We start from the raw sequence: 17,706 nt of genomic DNA, 5'->3' as shown, positions 1-17,706 counted from the left end.
TCAAGAGCATTCATACTTTATTTGTTTTCAATAAAAATTCAAGTCAATATAACACTTACCTCGACAGTACAGTAGAACCCCTCTCTAGCGACCTTGAAAATGTTGACAAAAATCGGTCCTTATGGAGGGGGGTCCTTACAGAGGGAGGGGGCGGGGCCACAAAGAAAGTCACCTCAGATTTTCTTAAAAAAAGAAAACAGAGAAGTTTGAGTTGCTGACGACCGTTTCCTCAAGCAAACTGCTTCGATTTCATGTTTGACATTGTCGATGGTGTCCACCAGTTCTGGTGCATGTTTCAATGCAAAAAGAGTTAGTTTCTGAGCAAGCATTTCTTTACAGCAGTCCCTTCAATGATGAAGGCCCTCCGAGAAAGAGAGTGAAAAATCGGCCACCGTTCTCAGCATCGCGTATCTGTGTGTAACCTCTTTCATTGAAAAGATACTCTTGTTTCCCTGCAGCCTTGACCAGTGAGTCGGTTACCTAATCTGTGAACCCTTCAGTTGTGTTGCTTTGTCAAAAGTTAGACACAGTCAACTAGTTTTGCTCTGAGTGAACAGTGCAGCTGGCCTCAATTAGCCGGTGACACCTCTCTGGCCACAGCACCAAACAGTACATGGCTGGGGGGAGAGAGAGAGAGAGAGGGAGGGGGGGGGGGGGTAGCTGGCTAAACTCAGTGGGGTGTCCGGTGTCACTGAAGTCAGCAGGAAGAGCATTGGAGAGAAATAGAGAGGTGTACTCTTCCAAACATCAGTTGTCAGCGCTTTGGGTAGTCAGTGAGGGAGAGTGACAGCGGTTTGTCGGACTGAAGAGTGAAAAGTCACTGCCACAAGATCGGCATGCAGTCAATAAAGCCAGACAAGAAGAATGATTATGACATGCGGCTCTATCTGCTGGTTTTTTATTCAAACTGGTTTTCAACGCTTATTCTCACAAAGCATCTGCACACCTGCCTCTGCCTCTGTGCTGTGTTTGTGTGGCTGCTTTTGTATGATGTCAGTGCATGGTGAGTGCGTTCACTGCCTTGTCACCACTTCCCCACCTTTTTCAGAATGTTTTCTTGGAGTTGGATAATTCTTTGAATTTGCGATTTTCCAACATCAAGACTTTTTGCAATCGCGATGGCAGTTTCTCCCTGTTTGTGTCTGTTCACAACATTCACTCGATTCTCGAGAGTTAAATATTTTCTTTTCTTTGTAGACGCCATGTCGATCTCCACTGCTCTTCTGTCCAAAGACTGTCTATTCTGACTGAATTGAACGGTGTGTGTTGGTCACGTGAGTTTGTTTTCTCGATGATTGGTTTGTGATGTTTACTCAGCCCACCCAACCATCACACCTCTCAGCGGTTAATTAGTGCCTTTGCTTACGCAAGATGGTTATAACTGGTTATAACCGGTTTGTCAGTGATGCGTTACGCTGACTGAGTCTTGGTTTTGTCTGACAAAGTCGTTACACAAGCTCTTAGGTCGGTCCTTAGACGTTAGAGCGGGGTGGTCGCTACACTGGTGACAACTACATAAGGAAACACATCGGTTAAAAAAAAAAGGGTCGTTGTGGCGGGGTAGTCCTTAGAGAGGGGGGTCGTTGTGAGGGGTTCTACTGTACTATTCTTGCACATTATCTATTATAGGCCGAAAAAATTGGACAAAACGCTGAGTGGGTACAATTATCTCCCATAACCATGCGCCACCGTGGATCCCAAGCACTGTCCGAGTGCTTCCCCCTTACAGGATGTAGGTGGCGCGTCCTTTTTTTTTTCGCGCGTGTCAGACCGGCTGTGTTTCTGCTACGCTCCCGGATTATTTTGGACTAAGAGGCTTCTTTTCTGTGTGGACTATCACCTGTTGGATTATTGTGTGTTATTCCACTTCTGGCTTGAGGCTACGTTGTGTTTCCTTCAACTTGTGCCTCCGTTTTTGTGTGGCGGACTCGGCGTGCCTCCCGTCCTACTTCGTGGTGACCGGTCGTCTGCTTCTCGTTTCGCCGCATTCACTTGAGTATTGACCTAAATTTTCTTTGAATTTTGTTAATTCTCGGTCTTTAAGGGTACGTACAGGGCGAGGTAGGATGTCTCGTCCTGTTTTGGGCTCTGGTTCTACGGAACCAGAGTCTGCCGGGGGCAACCCTTCTCCGGGCGCCCAGCGTCATGTTTTACGCACGGAGAAGGGGATCTTTCGGCGCTCCGACTCTCCCTCCCCAAACGCTTTGCGTTTGCGGCGAGGGAGGGCGGAGAAAGCCTGTTTGAGCAAGCTCAATGCGAGCTTGCTCAAACAGGCTGGGCTTGAGCCTGGGACTTCGGGCGGGGCTGCGCCGTCGAAGGTTCGGGGAAGGTCGAGGGGAAAGAAAAAGCTTCTTTCTCCTTCTCCTTCAGTGGAACAAGCTTCCCCCCCTTCGACGCCGTTGTCCGGCCCTCAGTCTCAGGCTTCAGCTCCTCCCGGTTTCAAGCCTGGGGGGAAGGTTTCCTTCTCCTCCCTGGCTCGAATCCGGGGGCAGGTCGATTCCCAACCCTCTTTGGGGGTTGGTGAATCCGATCTAGGGGCTACTGGAGAGACTCAGGTTTTGACAGCCAACGGCCATACCACGTTGTAAACACCGGTTCTCGTCCGACCACCGAAGTTAAGCAACGTCGGGCCCGGTTAGTACTTGGATGGGTGACCGCCTGGGAACACCGGGTGCAGTTGGCATTAAAATCTTCCTTTTCCGGTGCCTCTCCTGTGCCCTCCTCGGTTTCCACCGCTGTGGAAGCCAGGAGGGACACGGGTCCTCCTCTGAACTCCCTCGCTGGGTCGTCTGCTGCTGTTTCGACAGTAGTTTCGGCCTTCTGGGGGGGGAGATCGGAGGAGATGACGGGGTCTCTGAATTCCCTCCCCGCTGGGGTTGGGATGCGAATTGACCCCGTTCAGGGCGGTCCTGTGGGGGCAGGGGTTTCAGGCTTCGTGCCTACGACCACTGCTACTACGGTTCCCTCTGACGTCCGTGTGACTGGTGGCTGTCCCTCTTGATAAGACGCTCCGGCCGACTAGTTACTGGACGTGGAGGTGTTCGACAGAACGTGGTACTTCTGTCGAATGGTCAGGGCGACGGGAACATTGTTTCTGTTGCTCAGACCGACACCTCCGACCGGACCGTCTTGACCCCACGCCATTCCTTAGCGTCTGGTGTTCGGGTGACGGATGGTCCGGACCAAGGGTCCGGAACGTTCCAGGCTTACGGGTCGGGATCGAACCGGACCCACGGGTCCCGACTGGACTTGACCTCCGGGTTTGGTCCGGACGGGACCCATGGTACGGGACCGTACCGGACCTTAGGGTCCGGTGCGGGACAGTACCTCTGGCCCTTGCCGGACCCCCGGACCTACGGGTCCGGATGGTACGGTACGGGACCAGTGGTTCGGTCGGGACCGGACCACCCGACCACCTCTGTTGGTCTGGGTGGTCTGGCACCGAACCGGAACACACCGGACCACCGGACCTACGGGTCCGAATGGTACGGTACCGGACCAGTGGTCCGGTCGGGGCCGGACCACTCGACCACCTCTGTTGGTCCGGGTGGTCTGGCACCGAACCGGACCATGCCGGACCTACGGGTCCGGATGGTACGGTATGTCCACGTCCGACCGAGCCACCCGAACACTTTTGTGGGTACCGATGGTTCGGTACCGAACGGGACCTCCGGATGCTACGGGACCGGACCGAACCTACGGGTTCGGATGGTCCGGTACCGGACCAGTGGTCCGGTCCGAACCGGACCACCCGACCACCTCTGTTGGTCCGGATGGTCTGTCACCGAACCGGACCATACCGGACCTACGGGTCCGGATGGTACGGTAGGTCCACGTCCGGACCGAACCACCCGAACACTTCTGTGGGTACGGATGGTTCGGTGCCGTACGGGACCTCCGGATGGTACTGGACAGGACCGGAACACCGGACCACCCTATCGGATCGGTCCGGACCACCCGACCACCTCTGTTGGTCCGGATGGTCTGGCACCGAACCGGACCTACGGGTCCGGATGGTACGGTATGTCCACGTCCGGACCGAGCCACCCGAACACTTTTGTGGGTACGGATGGTTCGGTACCGAACGGGACCTCCGGATGCTACGGGACCGGACCGAACCTACGGGTTCGGATGGTCCGGTACCGGACCACCCGACCACCTCTGTTGGTCCGGATGGTCTGGCACCGGACCACCGGACTTACGGGTCCGGATGGTACGGTGTGTCCACGTCCGGACCGAACCACCCGAACACTTCTGTGGGTACGGATGGTTCGGTGCCGAACGGGACCTCTGGATGGTACGGGACCGGACCGGAACACCGGACCGGAACACCGGACCACCCTACCGGACCGGTCCGGACCACCCGACCACCTCTGTTGGTCCGGATGGTCTGGCACCGAACCGGACCTACGGGTCCGGATGGTACGGTACGTCCACGCCCGGACCGAGCCACCCGAACACTTCTGTGCGTACGGATGGTTCGGTGCCGAACAGGACCTCCGGATGGTACCGGACCTACGGGTCCGGACCTACGGGTCCGGACCTACGGGTCCGGATGGCCCGGTGCCGGACCACCCGACCACCTCTGTTGGTCTGGATGGTCTGGCACCGAACCGGACCATACCGGACCACGGGTCCGGATGGTACGGTATGTCCACGTCCGGACCTAACCACCCGAACACTTCTGTGGGTACGATGGTTCGGTGCCGAACGGGACCTCCGGATGGTCCGGCACCGGACCGGAACACCGGACCACCCTACCGGACCGGATCGGCACCCCCGACCGGACCGGACCGGACCGGACCATTTCTTTTCTGATCAGACCCGATGGGTTCCTGTTCAGTCTATAAATGGCGGGGGTTCGTTGGCTGGGCTGACCCAACAGTCGCAGGGTTGTTGTTTTTCTCCCCCTTCGGCTGCTGGAGACGTTTCGTTTTTGGGGCAGGAGTCTTCGCGGCCTCTTGCTTCTGTGGGCGTTTCTTCACAGCCTGCTTCATCGCTTTCGGCTCTTCCCCCTCAAGCTCCCTACACTCCTGCTTTTGAGGAGTTGTCGGGAAGTGAAGAGGAGAGTGAGTCGGAGGACGATAGGGAGGAGGATCAGGGTCGCCCTGAGGTTAACACTGATCCTCTACCCTTGCCGGTTTCTGATGGAACTTCCGAAGCTATGCTTCGTACTTTCCAACAGTACATGACAGACATCACGCGGCGTCTTGACGTCACGGATGCCTCTCTTAAGCGTCTGTCGTCTAGTGTTGACACACAGGACCTGGACCCGGGGTCTGAGGACGAGAGGCAGGAGGCTCGTCCTCGCACAGCTAGAAGGACGTTTGAACAGTTTCAGGACGTCCTTCCCTGAGACGCCCTCTCGTCCTTTGAGTCCGCTTCGGCCCGGGCGCGGGAGGCTCACGCCGCGTCTGCCGGCGGCTCGTTTTATGAACGATCCGTCCGCCGGCAATTCGCGTTCCACCCTAGTCTTAGTGCCACGGTGGAAGCGGCAGCACATCGCCTGAGGAGTACAGATTCACGTGCAAACGCGACCTATGTTCCTCGGGAGGACTCGGGTTCAGTGCCATGCTTTCCTTCGGGAGGCGCACCTCCACTGTTTCCTCGTGTCCAATCTGTTTCGTCCCTCCCTTTTCCCTTTGACTCTCGAACTCTCCCTTTCCAGACTTCGAGTGTTTAGGGTGGGGCTGACGGTGATGTGTTCGTTGGGGAGGTGCCTTCGGTCAAGAAGGTGGAACTGAGCTCTGCTTCGTTCCACAATCTTGAGGCCACCGTTTCTTCCACAGTCGAGGCCCAATCACAGGCCTTGACATGGATGAGCACGCTGTCCACACTGTTGGACCCTCCCGATCGGGCAGAGTCCGATTCCACTCGGGTCCTTGACACGGTTCGAGTGGATCGGGCTTTGCATGCCGTGCGATCGTGCGTGTCGTCTGCGGCAGAATTGGCCATTGGAACACGGGTCCACTTTATTGGCCCTGTTCCGTGATCATTTTCTGCCTACTTCTATAGTGCCTCCGGATATGAGGAAGAGTCTGAGGAACACGTTTTCTCAGCCTTCTTCCCTCTTTCATCCGGACACTGTTCGTTCTGTGGTGGAGTCCACACGCCAGAGGAACACTGATTCTCTGATGGTTGGCCTCGCTGCTTCGGCGACGGCGGCGGGGAGTAAGAGAAGTGCTACAGTCACCTCCAGCTCCCAGCCTCAGAAGAAGAAGAAGCCAGTTTCACTGCCTCCTTCTTCCTCCTCTTAGGCGCCTGTTGCGTTCCCAAGCAAGACGAAGGGTGCTCAGACAGGTAAGGGGAAGCAGCACCACCAGGGGGGGTGGTCGCAAGCCTGCGCCTGCCCGCCAGCAGAATTTTCAGTGAGTCCCGGCCCTACGTTGACGCCCCCTCAAGTTGCCCCTCTTTCGTCCGTCGGTTCCCTTTTTCGGGCCCGCGGCATGTGGGGCAGACTGGTCTGCAACCAGTTTTTCTTGAGGGTGGTGTGGTCGGGGTTTTCTCTACCGCTGTCGTCACAACCTCCATTGTCCGCTCTACCCTGGACGTTCCCCCCTCCTCGAGACCCTGCCAGATGGCAGGCTCTTCAGGACGAGGTGAACTCGTTGGTCGAGAAGAAGGCGGTCTACCCCCTTTCTCAGCCTTCTCCGGGGTTCTGCTCCCGCCTGTTCACCGTCCCCAAAAAGGACGGCCGGTTCAGGCCGGTGTTGGACCTCTCCACCTTGAACTTGTACCTTCACAGGTGCAAGTTCAAGATGGAAACCCCTTCGTCGGTCCGGTTGGCCATCCGGCCAAACGATTGGGCCATGTCTGGGACCTCCAGGATGCTTACTTCCACATCCTGGTGGCCCCGGGGTACCGACATCTGCTCCGGTTCGTTTGGGAGGGCACAGTGTTCGAGTTTCGGGCCCTCCCATTCGGCCTGTCCTTGGCCCCTCTGATTTTCAACGGGGACAACAACACCACATGCTTAGCTTACCTTCGCCACCAGGGGGGCACCAATTCTCGGTCCCTCTACCTGTTGGCGGAGGAGATTCTGCTCTGGTGCCAGACCAATCAGGTCCGGATGTCAGTCCAGTTCGTTCCGGGGAAACTGAACGCCCTGGTCGACATTCTCAGTCGGGGCGATCAGGTTCTCTCCACAGAATGGACCATCGCCCACAACGTTCTACAGCGTCTGTGGGCAAGGTGGGACCGTCCTCTGATCGATCGGTTCGCAACTCGATTCAGCGCTCGGCTTCCCAGGTACGTCAGCCCCTTTCGAGACATGAATGCGTTCCACTTGGACGCATTCACTCTCTTGTGGAGGCTCCTCGATGCTTACGCCTATCCCCCGACATCTCTGATTCCGAGGGTGCTGGCAAAATATCTGCAGGAACGACCAAGACTGATTTTGGTCGCGCCTTACTGGCCAACAGCTCTGTGGTTTCCAGATCTTCGCGGTCTCACCCACTTAGACCCTCTACCTCTGGATCTGGACGGGGGAGGTCTGCTCCAGCCTCGATCATGCCTCCCTCATCCACGTCCAGAGAGTCTGTGCTTGACCGCATGGCTCTTGTGCGCTCCAAACTGCTTGCACTAGGATTGCACAAGAGTTCAGTAGAGTTTTCCTTGAACGCTAAGAGGCGATCAACTAATCAGCTCTACGACTTACGCTGGAGAGCTTGGGCCACCTTCGCCTTGTCCAAGGGGATAAAGCCGCTTTATCCCTCAACACAGGACTTGGCCAACTTCCTGGTGGAAGTGTATCAAAAGAAGAGTCTTTCTTCTAAGACTCTTCTTGGATACAGATCTGCCATCGCTTCCACGATTGCGGCCGCTACTGGTCGCAGACCTGAACACTTGATCAGGTCCTCCCTCATCGCTAATGTCCTTTCGGGTATTAGCAATGCAGCGGTGTCTAAACCTCGGGTTTCATTTCCCAAGGGGGATGTCTTTCTGGTCCTCAAACTCCTGCGTAGCAATGAGTTTGAACCCCTGGCAGGCATCAGTATCAAGTTGCTGATTTTTAAGACTAATTGTTCCTCATCGCTTTAGCCACTTGCCGTAGACTCAGTGGTATTCAAGCTTTGAGTGGCCTGGACTTTGACATTGAGTTCACCACACAGCAGTGGTTGCCAGCATGGTCACGTCAGTCTAAGGTATGTTTCTTGGGTATATTTTCTTTTACGGTAGTACTGTTCGAAAATTGCCTGGGTATCTTAATCCTTGGATTTAAGTGATTTTGATTAAGGAGTTTAATACTCTACATATCACCCTCACACCACTCTGGTATTCTGTGCAAGAATAGTACTGTCGAGGTAAGTGTTATATTGACTGTAAGGCTTCTTTTTAAGCCTACTGTCTATATGATACTTACCGAGACAGTACTATTAGAGTTTCCCTCCCGCCTCCCCTCTTGATATGTTATGGGCTTTTTGAGGGTCTGCAGCTCATAAAGAAAGAGGACGCGCCACCTACATCCTGTAAGGGGGAAGCACTCGGACAGTGCTTGGGATCCACGGTGGCGCATGGTTATGGGAGATAATTGTACCCACTCAGCGTTTTGTCCAATTTTTTCGGCCTATAATAGATAATGTGCAAGAATAGTACTGTCTCGGTAAGTATCATATAGACAGTAGGCTTAAAAAGAAGCCTTACAATAAGCACAATTTTGAGTTGAAAACAGCTCTTTGCACTCTCTGCTTGACTGCCGGGGCCGCGGAGAGCGTGAGCCTCCCTAACGTTGCTTCATACATATGTCATTGACATTGTTTTCTCCACTTGGTTTTGTTTTATATTATTAAATTGATGACAGCAGATAGATGCTTTGAGAAAAACAAAAGTGAATGGTTTGAAATATATTCTATAGCGTGTGTGTCCGGCGTATTCATTTTTAATTTTTTTTAAAGACTGAAGCTACAAGTCAGCATAGTTGGGATTTGTCTGATAAAACAAAGTGCTGTAGGCATATTTGTGCAAACTTACTTTGAAGTTTCTGAGTGTTCATTTTGGATTTCTGTTTGTTTCAGTAACGACCAATTTGTATGAGGATGCCTTGGACAAAGACAGCAAACAGTTCAGAGACAAACAGGTGTTTGGAACACCGGAGTACATCGCACCTGAGGTCATACTGCGAGCAGGCTATGGTCAGTGTCTATAGTTGTACTTATGTGCTCCTCCTACTAAATCATGTGTACACTAGAACCCCCCCCCCCCCCCCCCTCCCTTAAGAACTCCAAAAACCTGAGGATATCGGGTCTTAAAAAGGAAGGGAGTCTTAAAACAGGTACATTTACAGGTTATGAAAAGAAAATGTGGAAAAGCCAGGTCTTTAAAAGGGGGAAGTCTTAAATTTGGGGGTCTTAAAAAGAAGGTTGCACTGTATAGAGAAAGTGTGAGACTAGCAACAGTGTGATAGCTAGCTATGCTCAGCACTCTATGGGTTCACTCAAGTCATCCAGCGTTCCATTGTCCACTCTAGCTTATCTAGCAACTTGTGCTCTTCTACATTTGCATTGAAAGGGAATGTGACTTGTTTGTGTAGATTTTCCTAATACTGCTAGTGGCTGTTAGCCTCTTGCCCCTAGGGTGGACCACAGCTGATGGCCATGCAGTTATGTTTGATCTGATGTTTGCAGGGAAGCCAGTGGACTGGTGGTCGATGGGCGTCATCCTGTACGAGTTCCTGGTGGGATGCGTTCCTTTCTTCGGCAACACACCCGAGGAGCTCTTCTCTCAAGTTATTAATGGTCAGTGACCCCCACGGAGCATATTTCAGTCTTGTATCTCGATTGCATGACACATTCAGGTGAAAATGATACTTTTCAACTTATACCTGTAACATGAAATCCACTTTCAGGTTGAACTTTGTGTTGGCTTTGAGCAACAATGACAGAGTCAATTTGAAGTAAATAACATGCAAGATATAAGACAATGTGCATATAATTTGAAATATGCTTTGGTGCAGCATGTTCTTCAAAAGGGAGTGTTTTTTGCATAGGTAATGGTGTTTGCTACAGACGGCAGATGTGGCTTACTTTCAAAATCTTATTTGTACTGATCCTTTCACAGTGTTGTTCCCAGGCCTCCGTCTTCAAACATTTACGCATACATTTTTAATCTGATGCATTATTCTGACCCCAGGCCGGTCGAATGTCTGATAGTTTTGAAACATAAGATGTCTTCTGACAAAACAATTTTATTTTTTTGGCCAGGATATTTTGACTGATACATATTTAGAAGCCAGGTGCAGTTGACCTGTTGTCATGGGTGGGATTCTTCCGGTATATGCCGGAAATCCGGATTCGTAATGTCTGTGGTAAAGTTATTTTGGTTGTTAATTATACAAATTCTTCAGAGTCTTAGAATTCATCAGGATTCATGACATGTTTCAGTCCTACCCATGTATTGTCCTCTGCTTTCAAGTTAGCAGCCAACAGAACAACAGAGCTGCGTGTGTAAATGTACATGATTAATGATGCTTGAAAAAAAAAACACTTTTGTTATCCTTTCAAGTGAGTTGTTTACCAAACAACAGAGCTGTGTGTGTAAAAGTAGACGATTAATGGTGAAAACAACACTGGTTACAGAGGAGATAGAGTGGCCAGAGGAAGAGGAGTGGCAGGGCCAGAACGACGCCAAGGACCTGATCCAGCAGCTACTGACCCACGACCCCCTGGAGCGGCTGGGCACCGGCGGAGCGCAGGAGGTGAAGGAACACCCCTTCTTTGACGTCGTGGACTGGGAGTCCATCCTGAGGCAGAAGGCTGAGTTTGTGCCACAGCTTGACGGGGAGGAGGACACCAGCTACTTTGACAGTGAGACTTTGTGCACTTTACACCCATCTGTGTGTTAGTGTGACTCTCTCTCTCTCTCTCTCTCTCTCTCTCTCTCTCTCTCTCTCTCTCTATCTCTATCTCTCTCTCTCTCTATATATCTCTCTCTCTCTGTCTCTCTCTCTCTTTCTCTCTCTCTCTCTCTCTCTCTCTCTCTCTCTCTCTCTCTCTCTCTCAGTGTGTGGCTGGAGGCCGTCTTGAAGCCTGTGTTTAAAAAATATATATATTGTTTTATAAAACTGAAATCAAGCTCTGAAAATATCGTTGAGTTGGGTACCATGACTGACGTTACACTTTAGGAATGTCCGGCAACAGATTTTTCTCTTCACACTTTCTACCCCACCTATGTTGACCAAGTTTGTTTTAGCCGAGACCAGCTGTGCTGCAGCAGGTCACTCTGAATTGTAGTAACTGTGTAGTAACTGTGTATCAACACGCTGGAATGCAGGCGTTAGATGGACGTTACAGGAAGCGACTGAAGCTAACAGTCTGAGCGGATATATCCGTACCTGGTCAGATAGAGCCATATGAGTGGGTACGGATATATCCGTACCTGGGAGACAATGAGTTAATAGATCATTTGCATTTCATTTACTTGAAAAGAATTTAGCTTTACCATTATTATTCTTATTACTCAGCTGTGTCAGAAATACTCTTGACATTTAAAGATCATTTGGGTTGGGCTTATCATATTTTACAGCAGAAAACCTAGGAAGCCTACATTTTTAAACTCTGTTACTAGGTCGCTTGGAGCGTTACAACCACGACCTTGACACGGAGGACACAGAGGATGACGGGGAGGACATCTTGTTCCACAGCTTTTCCTCCTGCTCCCCCCGCTACTCCAAGGTATACTCCAAGGTTGAGGAGCTCCACCAAGATGTGAGCAGAAAGGTTCCATCCGCCACACACACGCATGCATGCATGCACGCATGCACACACACACACACACACACACGAACACACACGAACACACACACACACACACACACACGAACACACACGAACACACATGCATGCACACACATTTACACACACACATTCACACACACACATACACACACACACACATGGCATGCACATGTCTTCAATTTAAAGGAACAGTCTTTCCTGTGGAAAAGATTCAGCTCACCATATCAGATCTACACATTGGACTTTTAAACAAACAAAAATGAATTGACTCTTAAATATTGACTAATAGCTTTTCAGAAATGTGCCTTCAATGTGCTAATGTCTCTCCTCATCAGGATAGCCGAGACAGAGACAGGAGACGGCACTCGAGCGCTGACGACTTCAGGACCCGAGTGCTGGAGAGGCGAGCGCTAGAGAGGAAGGACTCGGAGAGTTCAGACGGCTCACAGGAACTGCGCGGAATGCCGAGGAAGGACAGCGCATACTCAGATTCCACAGATAGCCGCTCTGATGTCAAACTGGACGAGGATGTGTTCAAGACAGCGGACAGGTAAGAGAGAGACTGACTGTGAAAGAATAATTTGAAGTGTAGAGGGGATGTTAGAATCCGAGGATCGACAATTTAACACAGAGCTGTACTCATTGTGAAGTGTGCTCTCAGGTATGGTACACCTCTGCGTTTTGTTTTTGTAAGCGGCAAAAGTACACAAATCATCAAGTTGTGATTTCTGTTGCTTGACCCTCGGCATATTTGTCAGAAAAAAAAGCTTGTTCTATTTGCAGACTTCTATTTACCTGCAGAATATTTGATAAGAAAAGGACATCAAAGAAATGTGCTTTGTTCGCTGCCAATTGCAGTGGGTGTTCTGCATTTTACCCTTTATTTGACATTTCATTTTTGTGCTTGGTGTATGCATTATTTTGTGCTTGAACGGTAAACTTGTTTTATTGTTTTATTTCAGAGTGTATGTATGTGTGCATGACTAGTAAACTTAGGTATTTGTTAATTCTTATTTGTTTATTTCAGTTTGCATCAGGCCCGTGCGGGAACCAGTCACTCGGACTCGTCACAAACGGACAGCGACACCTGCAACTCTCCCTCCCTACCGCACGGCAAACCCTCCCTCAAGAACATCCCCAAGTTCGCCATCTCCTCCGAAGGGGAGAAGCCCTGCAGTCCTAAAGGTGGGGACTTTCTTTGTCATGCTTTTCTACACTCGGCTCAAACTGTCTTCAATATAGACCGCCTGAATCCTCTAGCCGTCTTTAGCCTACTTTCCTTTTGTTCATAGTGCTAGAAGAAGTGGTCTATTTTCTTTGAGTTAAAGTGCTAGCATGGAAGTGCCTGATTTTCTGTTCATTTGTAGTGCCAGTTTTGTCTTTATGTAATGTAAATAATGCTTTAAAAAAATGTAATTGCACACAAGGAATATCGATTTAAACGTCAAGAGACTCGTTGTTGATAACTCAGTACATATTCCAACACAATTTCGAACTAGATGTAGCTGAAGATAGCTGACATGCAGTTGCTAAGAAATAGCTGTGTGCCTTCTGTTTGTTTTGGTTTGTTTGTTTTCTTTGATTGGTTTTGTCACTCATATATATATATGTGTTGTACAGATGTGGTTCTAGTCGTTTCCATTTTGGCAGAATGTTTGTGGTATTTGAATATGTCTTTACCACATGATTTCTGACACTGACATCAAGAAGCAATGCATTGCTTTCATTTTGACATGTAACAAGTAATATGAACCACCCTACACTGGAACCCCCCTTTTAACACACACACCCCCCCCCCCCCCCATCCCAATTTGAGAGTATTCCTCCCTTTTCAGACCTGGCTTCTCTAGATTTTTTTTAATAATAACCTCTGTAAATTAACCTCCATTTTTAAGATTCCATATTTGTTTAGACCTGTTATCCTCAAATGTGTGGAGGTGTTAAAAGGTATTGGATCAGTCCAGCTTTCACCTTAGATCAGAGCATCCTTCCACTCTGACTTCTTTCAAAGATCAACAGCCTGGCTGCGTCTTGTGCACAGTCCGCACATTTTGCTCAATTTATTTTGTACTGGACACCTTATGTCAGTCTGAGAAATTCAGACCCCCCCTCCCATGGTTGCACAGGAAGCAGTCAGGGTGTTGATTTGTGGCATGTGTCTTGGTTGTTGAAGGATGTTGTTATCTATTACAAGCCTAGACAGATCTGGTAGGGTACGGGCTTGTTATACAAGATAACAAGCTATATTTAAGGATTAAATAGGAGGTATTCCATGTTGATATTTGAAATGTGGACTGAAAAGCTAACATTTTTATTTGGGTTTTGTTACGGCTGACTCATTTTGAATTTAACTTTCTTCCAACATGCATGGGTGATAAAGACATTTGTGCCTGATGTGTTTTGGATCTTCAGTTGTTTACTCAACATAAATTGAGTAATATTTTCCTTTCCTCTGCTAAATGCTTTTATGACTTAAACATGTATGAGATAGAAATGTATGAAATTGAAAAGGATGGTTAAAAGGAGAGAGAAACTTCCAGTCATCAAATAGACACCATTCCGTCAACTATGTGACTACAGCAATAAAAGTAAGTTGGATCACAGGAGTAGGATAACGAGGGGAACAAATCTAGGACCAACATTATTTGTGATACAGAAATGAGAAGCAGGGAAGATGTAGTGTGTATATAGCAGTGGTCAGACTTGGTGAAAGGTGATGAGATAAAGGGAAACACTTTGTCTGTTCAAAGCCACAACCATATATCTCTTTACACCAGTCAGAGCCACAACCAAACATCGCAAAAATAGCCCACTTTCAGAAAAGTTCACACACTCAGGGTAAAATCTGCTTTATTGTCAAATGAAACAATTTTCACATCAAAGATGCAGTTTGTGTTCCTGACAAGTACATGTACATGCAAAACCACACTTGAAAAACAGAATTAAAAACAAGTCGCGTAAGGCGAATATACAATATTTAGTCAAGTAGCTGTCGAACTCACAGAATGAAACTGAACGCAATGCCATTTTTCAGCAAGACCGTATACTCGTAGCATCGTCAGTCCACCGCTCATGGCAAAGGCAGTGAAATTGACAAGAAGAGCGGGGTAGTAGTTGCGCTAAGAAGGATAGCACGCTTTTCTGTACCTCTCTTTGTTTTAACTTTCTGAGCGTGTTTTTAATCCAAACATATCATATCTATATGTTTTTGGAATCAGGAACCGACAAGGAATAAGATGAAAGTGTTTTTAAATTGATTTGGACAATTTAATTTTGATAATAATTTTTATATATTTAATTTTCAGAGCTTGTTTTTAATCCAAATATAACATATTTATATGTTTTTGGAATCAGCAAATGATGGAGAATAAGATAAACGTAAATTTGGATCGTTTTATAAATTTTTATTTTTTTTTACAATTTTCTGATTTTTAATGACCAAAGTCATTAATTAATTTTTAAGCCACCAAGCTGAAATGCAATACCGAACCCCGGGCTTCGTCGAAGATTACTTGACCAAAATTTGAACCAATTTGGTTGAAAAATGAGGGCGTGACAGTGCCGCCTCAACTTTCACGAAAAGCCGGATATGACGTCATCAAAGACATTTATCAAAAAAATGAAAAAAACGTTCGGGGATTTCATACCCAGGAACTCTCATGTCAAATTTCATAAAGATCGGTCCAGTAGTTTAGTCTGAATCGCTCTACACACACACACACACACACACACACACACACACGCACGCACGCACATACACCACGACCCTCGTTTCGATTCCCCCTCGATGTTAAAATATTTAGTCAAAACTTGACTAAATATAATGATAGACCGTTGTGGCCGAAATAAGTACACCTTGGCCTCTTCTATTCAGTGCAGGCCACAACCCTATTTATTTAAGTTTGTTGGGTTGTTCCATTCCACTGAGACCGCTCCTTGTTGTGAGCCCTCATGCCACAAGGAGGTATCACTTACATGTAGGCTTGTTGCATACTCTCCCAGGTCTTCTGACCACTGGGCCACTCTGAGCAACAACACTGCAAGACCCAGACAAGTGGTTGCATAAACTTCTCCCTCCCTTTCCTTGCATCCTCCCTTAAAGCCACTGCCCGGTGTATGGTTGTTACTTGCGACAGCACCACACATCCTTCCAGTGCAACAACCATATAGGGCTTATATCTTGGAAATTGTGATTTTTTTTGGAGATATGGGGTTGTGGCTCTGACGGGAAGTTAGAGATATATAGTTGTGGCTCTGAACAGACGATTGGTGAAAGGTGATGAGATAAAGGGAAACTTGGTGAAAGGTGATGAGATCAAGGGAAACACTTGGTGAAAGGTGATGAGATCAAGGGAAACACTTGGTGAAAGGTGATGAGATAAAGGGAAACACTTGGTGAAAGGTGATGAGATCAAGGGAAACACTTGGTGAAAGGTGATGAGATAAAGGGAAACTTGGTGAAAGGTGATGACATCAAGGCACAAAGGTTAAAAAAAAAAACATTTCTACTATAGAAAGTAGAAGCAGTTTCCGTAAAATAGAAACAGAGCTTGCACTGCTTGTGCGCCTAACCAAAGAGAGAGAACAAAGCTTGACCGCTGACTGGCTACTTCCAGAGTTGTCTCCAGTGGACGAGGACAAGGAGAAAAGCCAGGGCCGTCGCTCGAAGCGCTCTCAGGAGAAAACAAACTTACAGAAATCGGTCTCAGCCAACGCGCTGACCCTGCTGGACATATCGAGCGGAGGTTGGTGGTGGACGCTGGCTGACCTGTAGATCTCTCTCTGTGGTTGTAGTGGCTGTGTGCTCTCACTGGGATTGTGATGCTCTCCTTTCATTACACACTGAAATACACCTGTAGTCACATACATTTTCACCAGAAATTTATGGCATTTTACTGGTAAAAACCTCAAAATACTGAAAAATTAAGTCAACCTGTCATAGCTGATATTTCATTTGACCCTTTTTTTTTGTCCTGACAATATAGTAGTAATCACTGTGTTTAAGACTTGGTTGGACTGGATGGTTGGTTTCTGTGAGAATCCATATATAAATGTACCTGTGAAAAAATACTGGCTAAGAAAAGGATGAGAGCAATCTTTGAGTGAGCGAATTAAGTATTTGGCTGTTTCCAGCCAAGAAAGTAGATATTATGGAACAAGTTTCCATTTTACTGACTCGAATTAGATCATTTTCTTGCATTCTTCTCCATACAGTGCTTTTGTATGGGAAGCTGATGACAAGTTTGGGAGCGTAACTAAAGCAGAAGACAAGAGTGACAATCATAATCCCAGTGCTGGACACAGTTCCCTCTCACGTAGAGTAGTCCTCAGTGGTGTAAACATATGTCTCTCTTTCATCTGCCAGATACTCCTTCTGCTTTCTCCGTGTATAGCATGTACTAACAGTAGCTATGCAATCTGTGTGTAGCTTCTGCAGTCAACTAGAAACTGCTTTCACTTACTGCTGTTGTAGTCTGTGCATTTCATGTCACTTTGTTACTGGAGATATGTAGGCTTGCAGAGCTAGCTGTGCCTAAAGCTAGCGTCACACTACTGCCATTCAAAATTCATGGCACGCGAGCAGACGTTTTTTTTGTGGAGCAGGTTTCCATCCGATCTGCCAGTGTTTGAACATGTGTATGAATTCAGTGAATTGCAGCTTGATCGTATGTAATAACTCCACCAGGCAAATTTGAGGAAAATCGTACCGTGTGACCGAAGCTTAACACCTATTAGGCTCTACCGATAGTAGTCAGAAACTAACGGGAGAAACGGTTTTGGGATTTTCTTGCAGAGAATTGAAGATTCCATTTATATGAAGACTTTCTTGATGGCAATGACAAAGTCAAGTTTGTCAATCTCTAAGTCACAACTTTGCGTTCAGAACTAAGTGGAACACTGAGTGTGAACTTTGACAGCAGTGGGTCCCAGCTGTGGTTGCATGAAGAAGATGCCGTCGTCCTCAGGTGACTGT

The 17,706-nt window shown here is 48.3% G+C and overlaps 1 protein-coding gene and 1 non-coding gene across 5 annotated transcripts in view; both read left to right on the top strand.

Moving 5' to 3' along the window:
* Positions 1–17,706, top strand: part of LOC138966263 (microtubule-associated serine/threonine-protein kinase 3-like) — a 211,480-nt gene that overhangs the window by 182,659 nt on the left and 11,115 nt on the right. For 3 of the 4 annotated variants that reach the window (XM_070338411.1, XM_070338410.1, XM_070338413.1), the window contains 7 exons: positions 9,015–9,131; positions 9,624–9,734; positions 10,575–10,802; positions 11,563–11,702; positions 12,068–12,282; positions 12,760–12,917; positions 16,349–16,477. In XM_070338411.1, the coding sequence (XP_070194512.1) occupies positions 9,015–9,131; positions 9,624–9,734; positions 10,575–10,802; positions 11,563–11,702; positions 12,068–12,282; positions 12,760–12,917; positions 16,349–16,477 (1,098 nt within the window). The remainder of the gene's footprint in view (positions 1–9,014; positions 9,132–9,623; positions 9,735–10,574; positions 10,803–11,562; positions 11,703–12,067; positions 12,283–12,759; positions 12,918–16,348; positions 16,478–17,706) is intronic. The other variant, XM_070338412.1, reaches the window with a different exon arrangement.
* On the top strand, positions 2,565–2,683 carry LOC138967891 (5S ribosomal RNA). The gene has a single exon (XR_011456067.1). It is a non-coding gene; the product is annotated as a 5S ribosomal RNA (ribosomal RNA).

The sequence above is a fragment of the Littorina saxatilis genome, linkage group LG5, assembly GCF_037325665.1.
Source record: "Littorina saxatilis isolate snail1 linkage group LG5, US_GU_Lsax_2.0, whole genome shotgun sequence".
Classification (NCBI taxonomy): domain Eukaryota; kingdom Metazoa; phylum Mollusca; class Gastropoda; order Littorinimorpha; family Littorinidae; genus Littorina; species Littorina saxatilis.
This window is presented reverse-complemented; position numbering and strand designations above follow the sequence as displayed.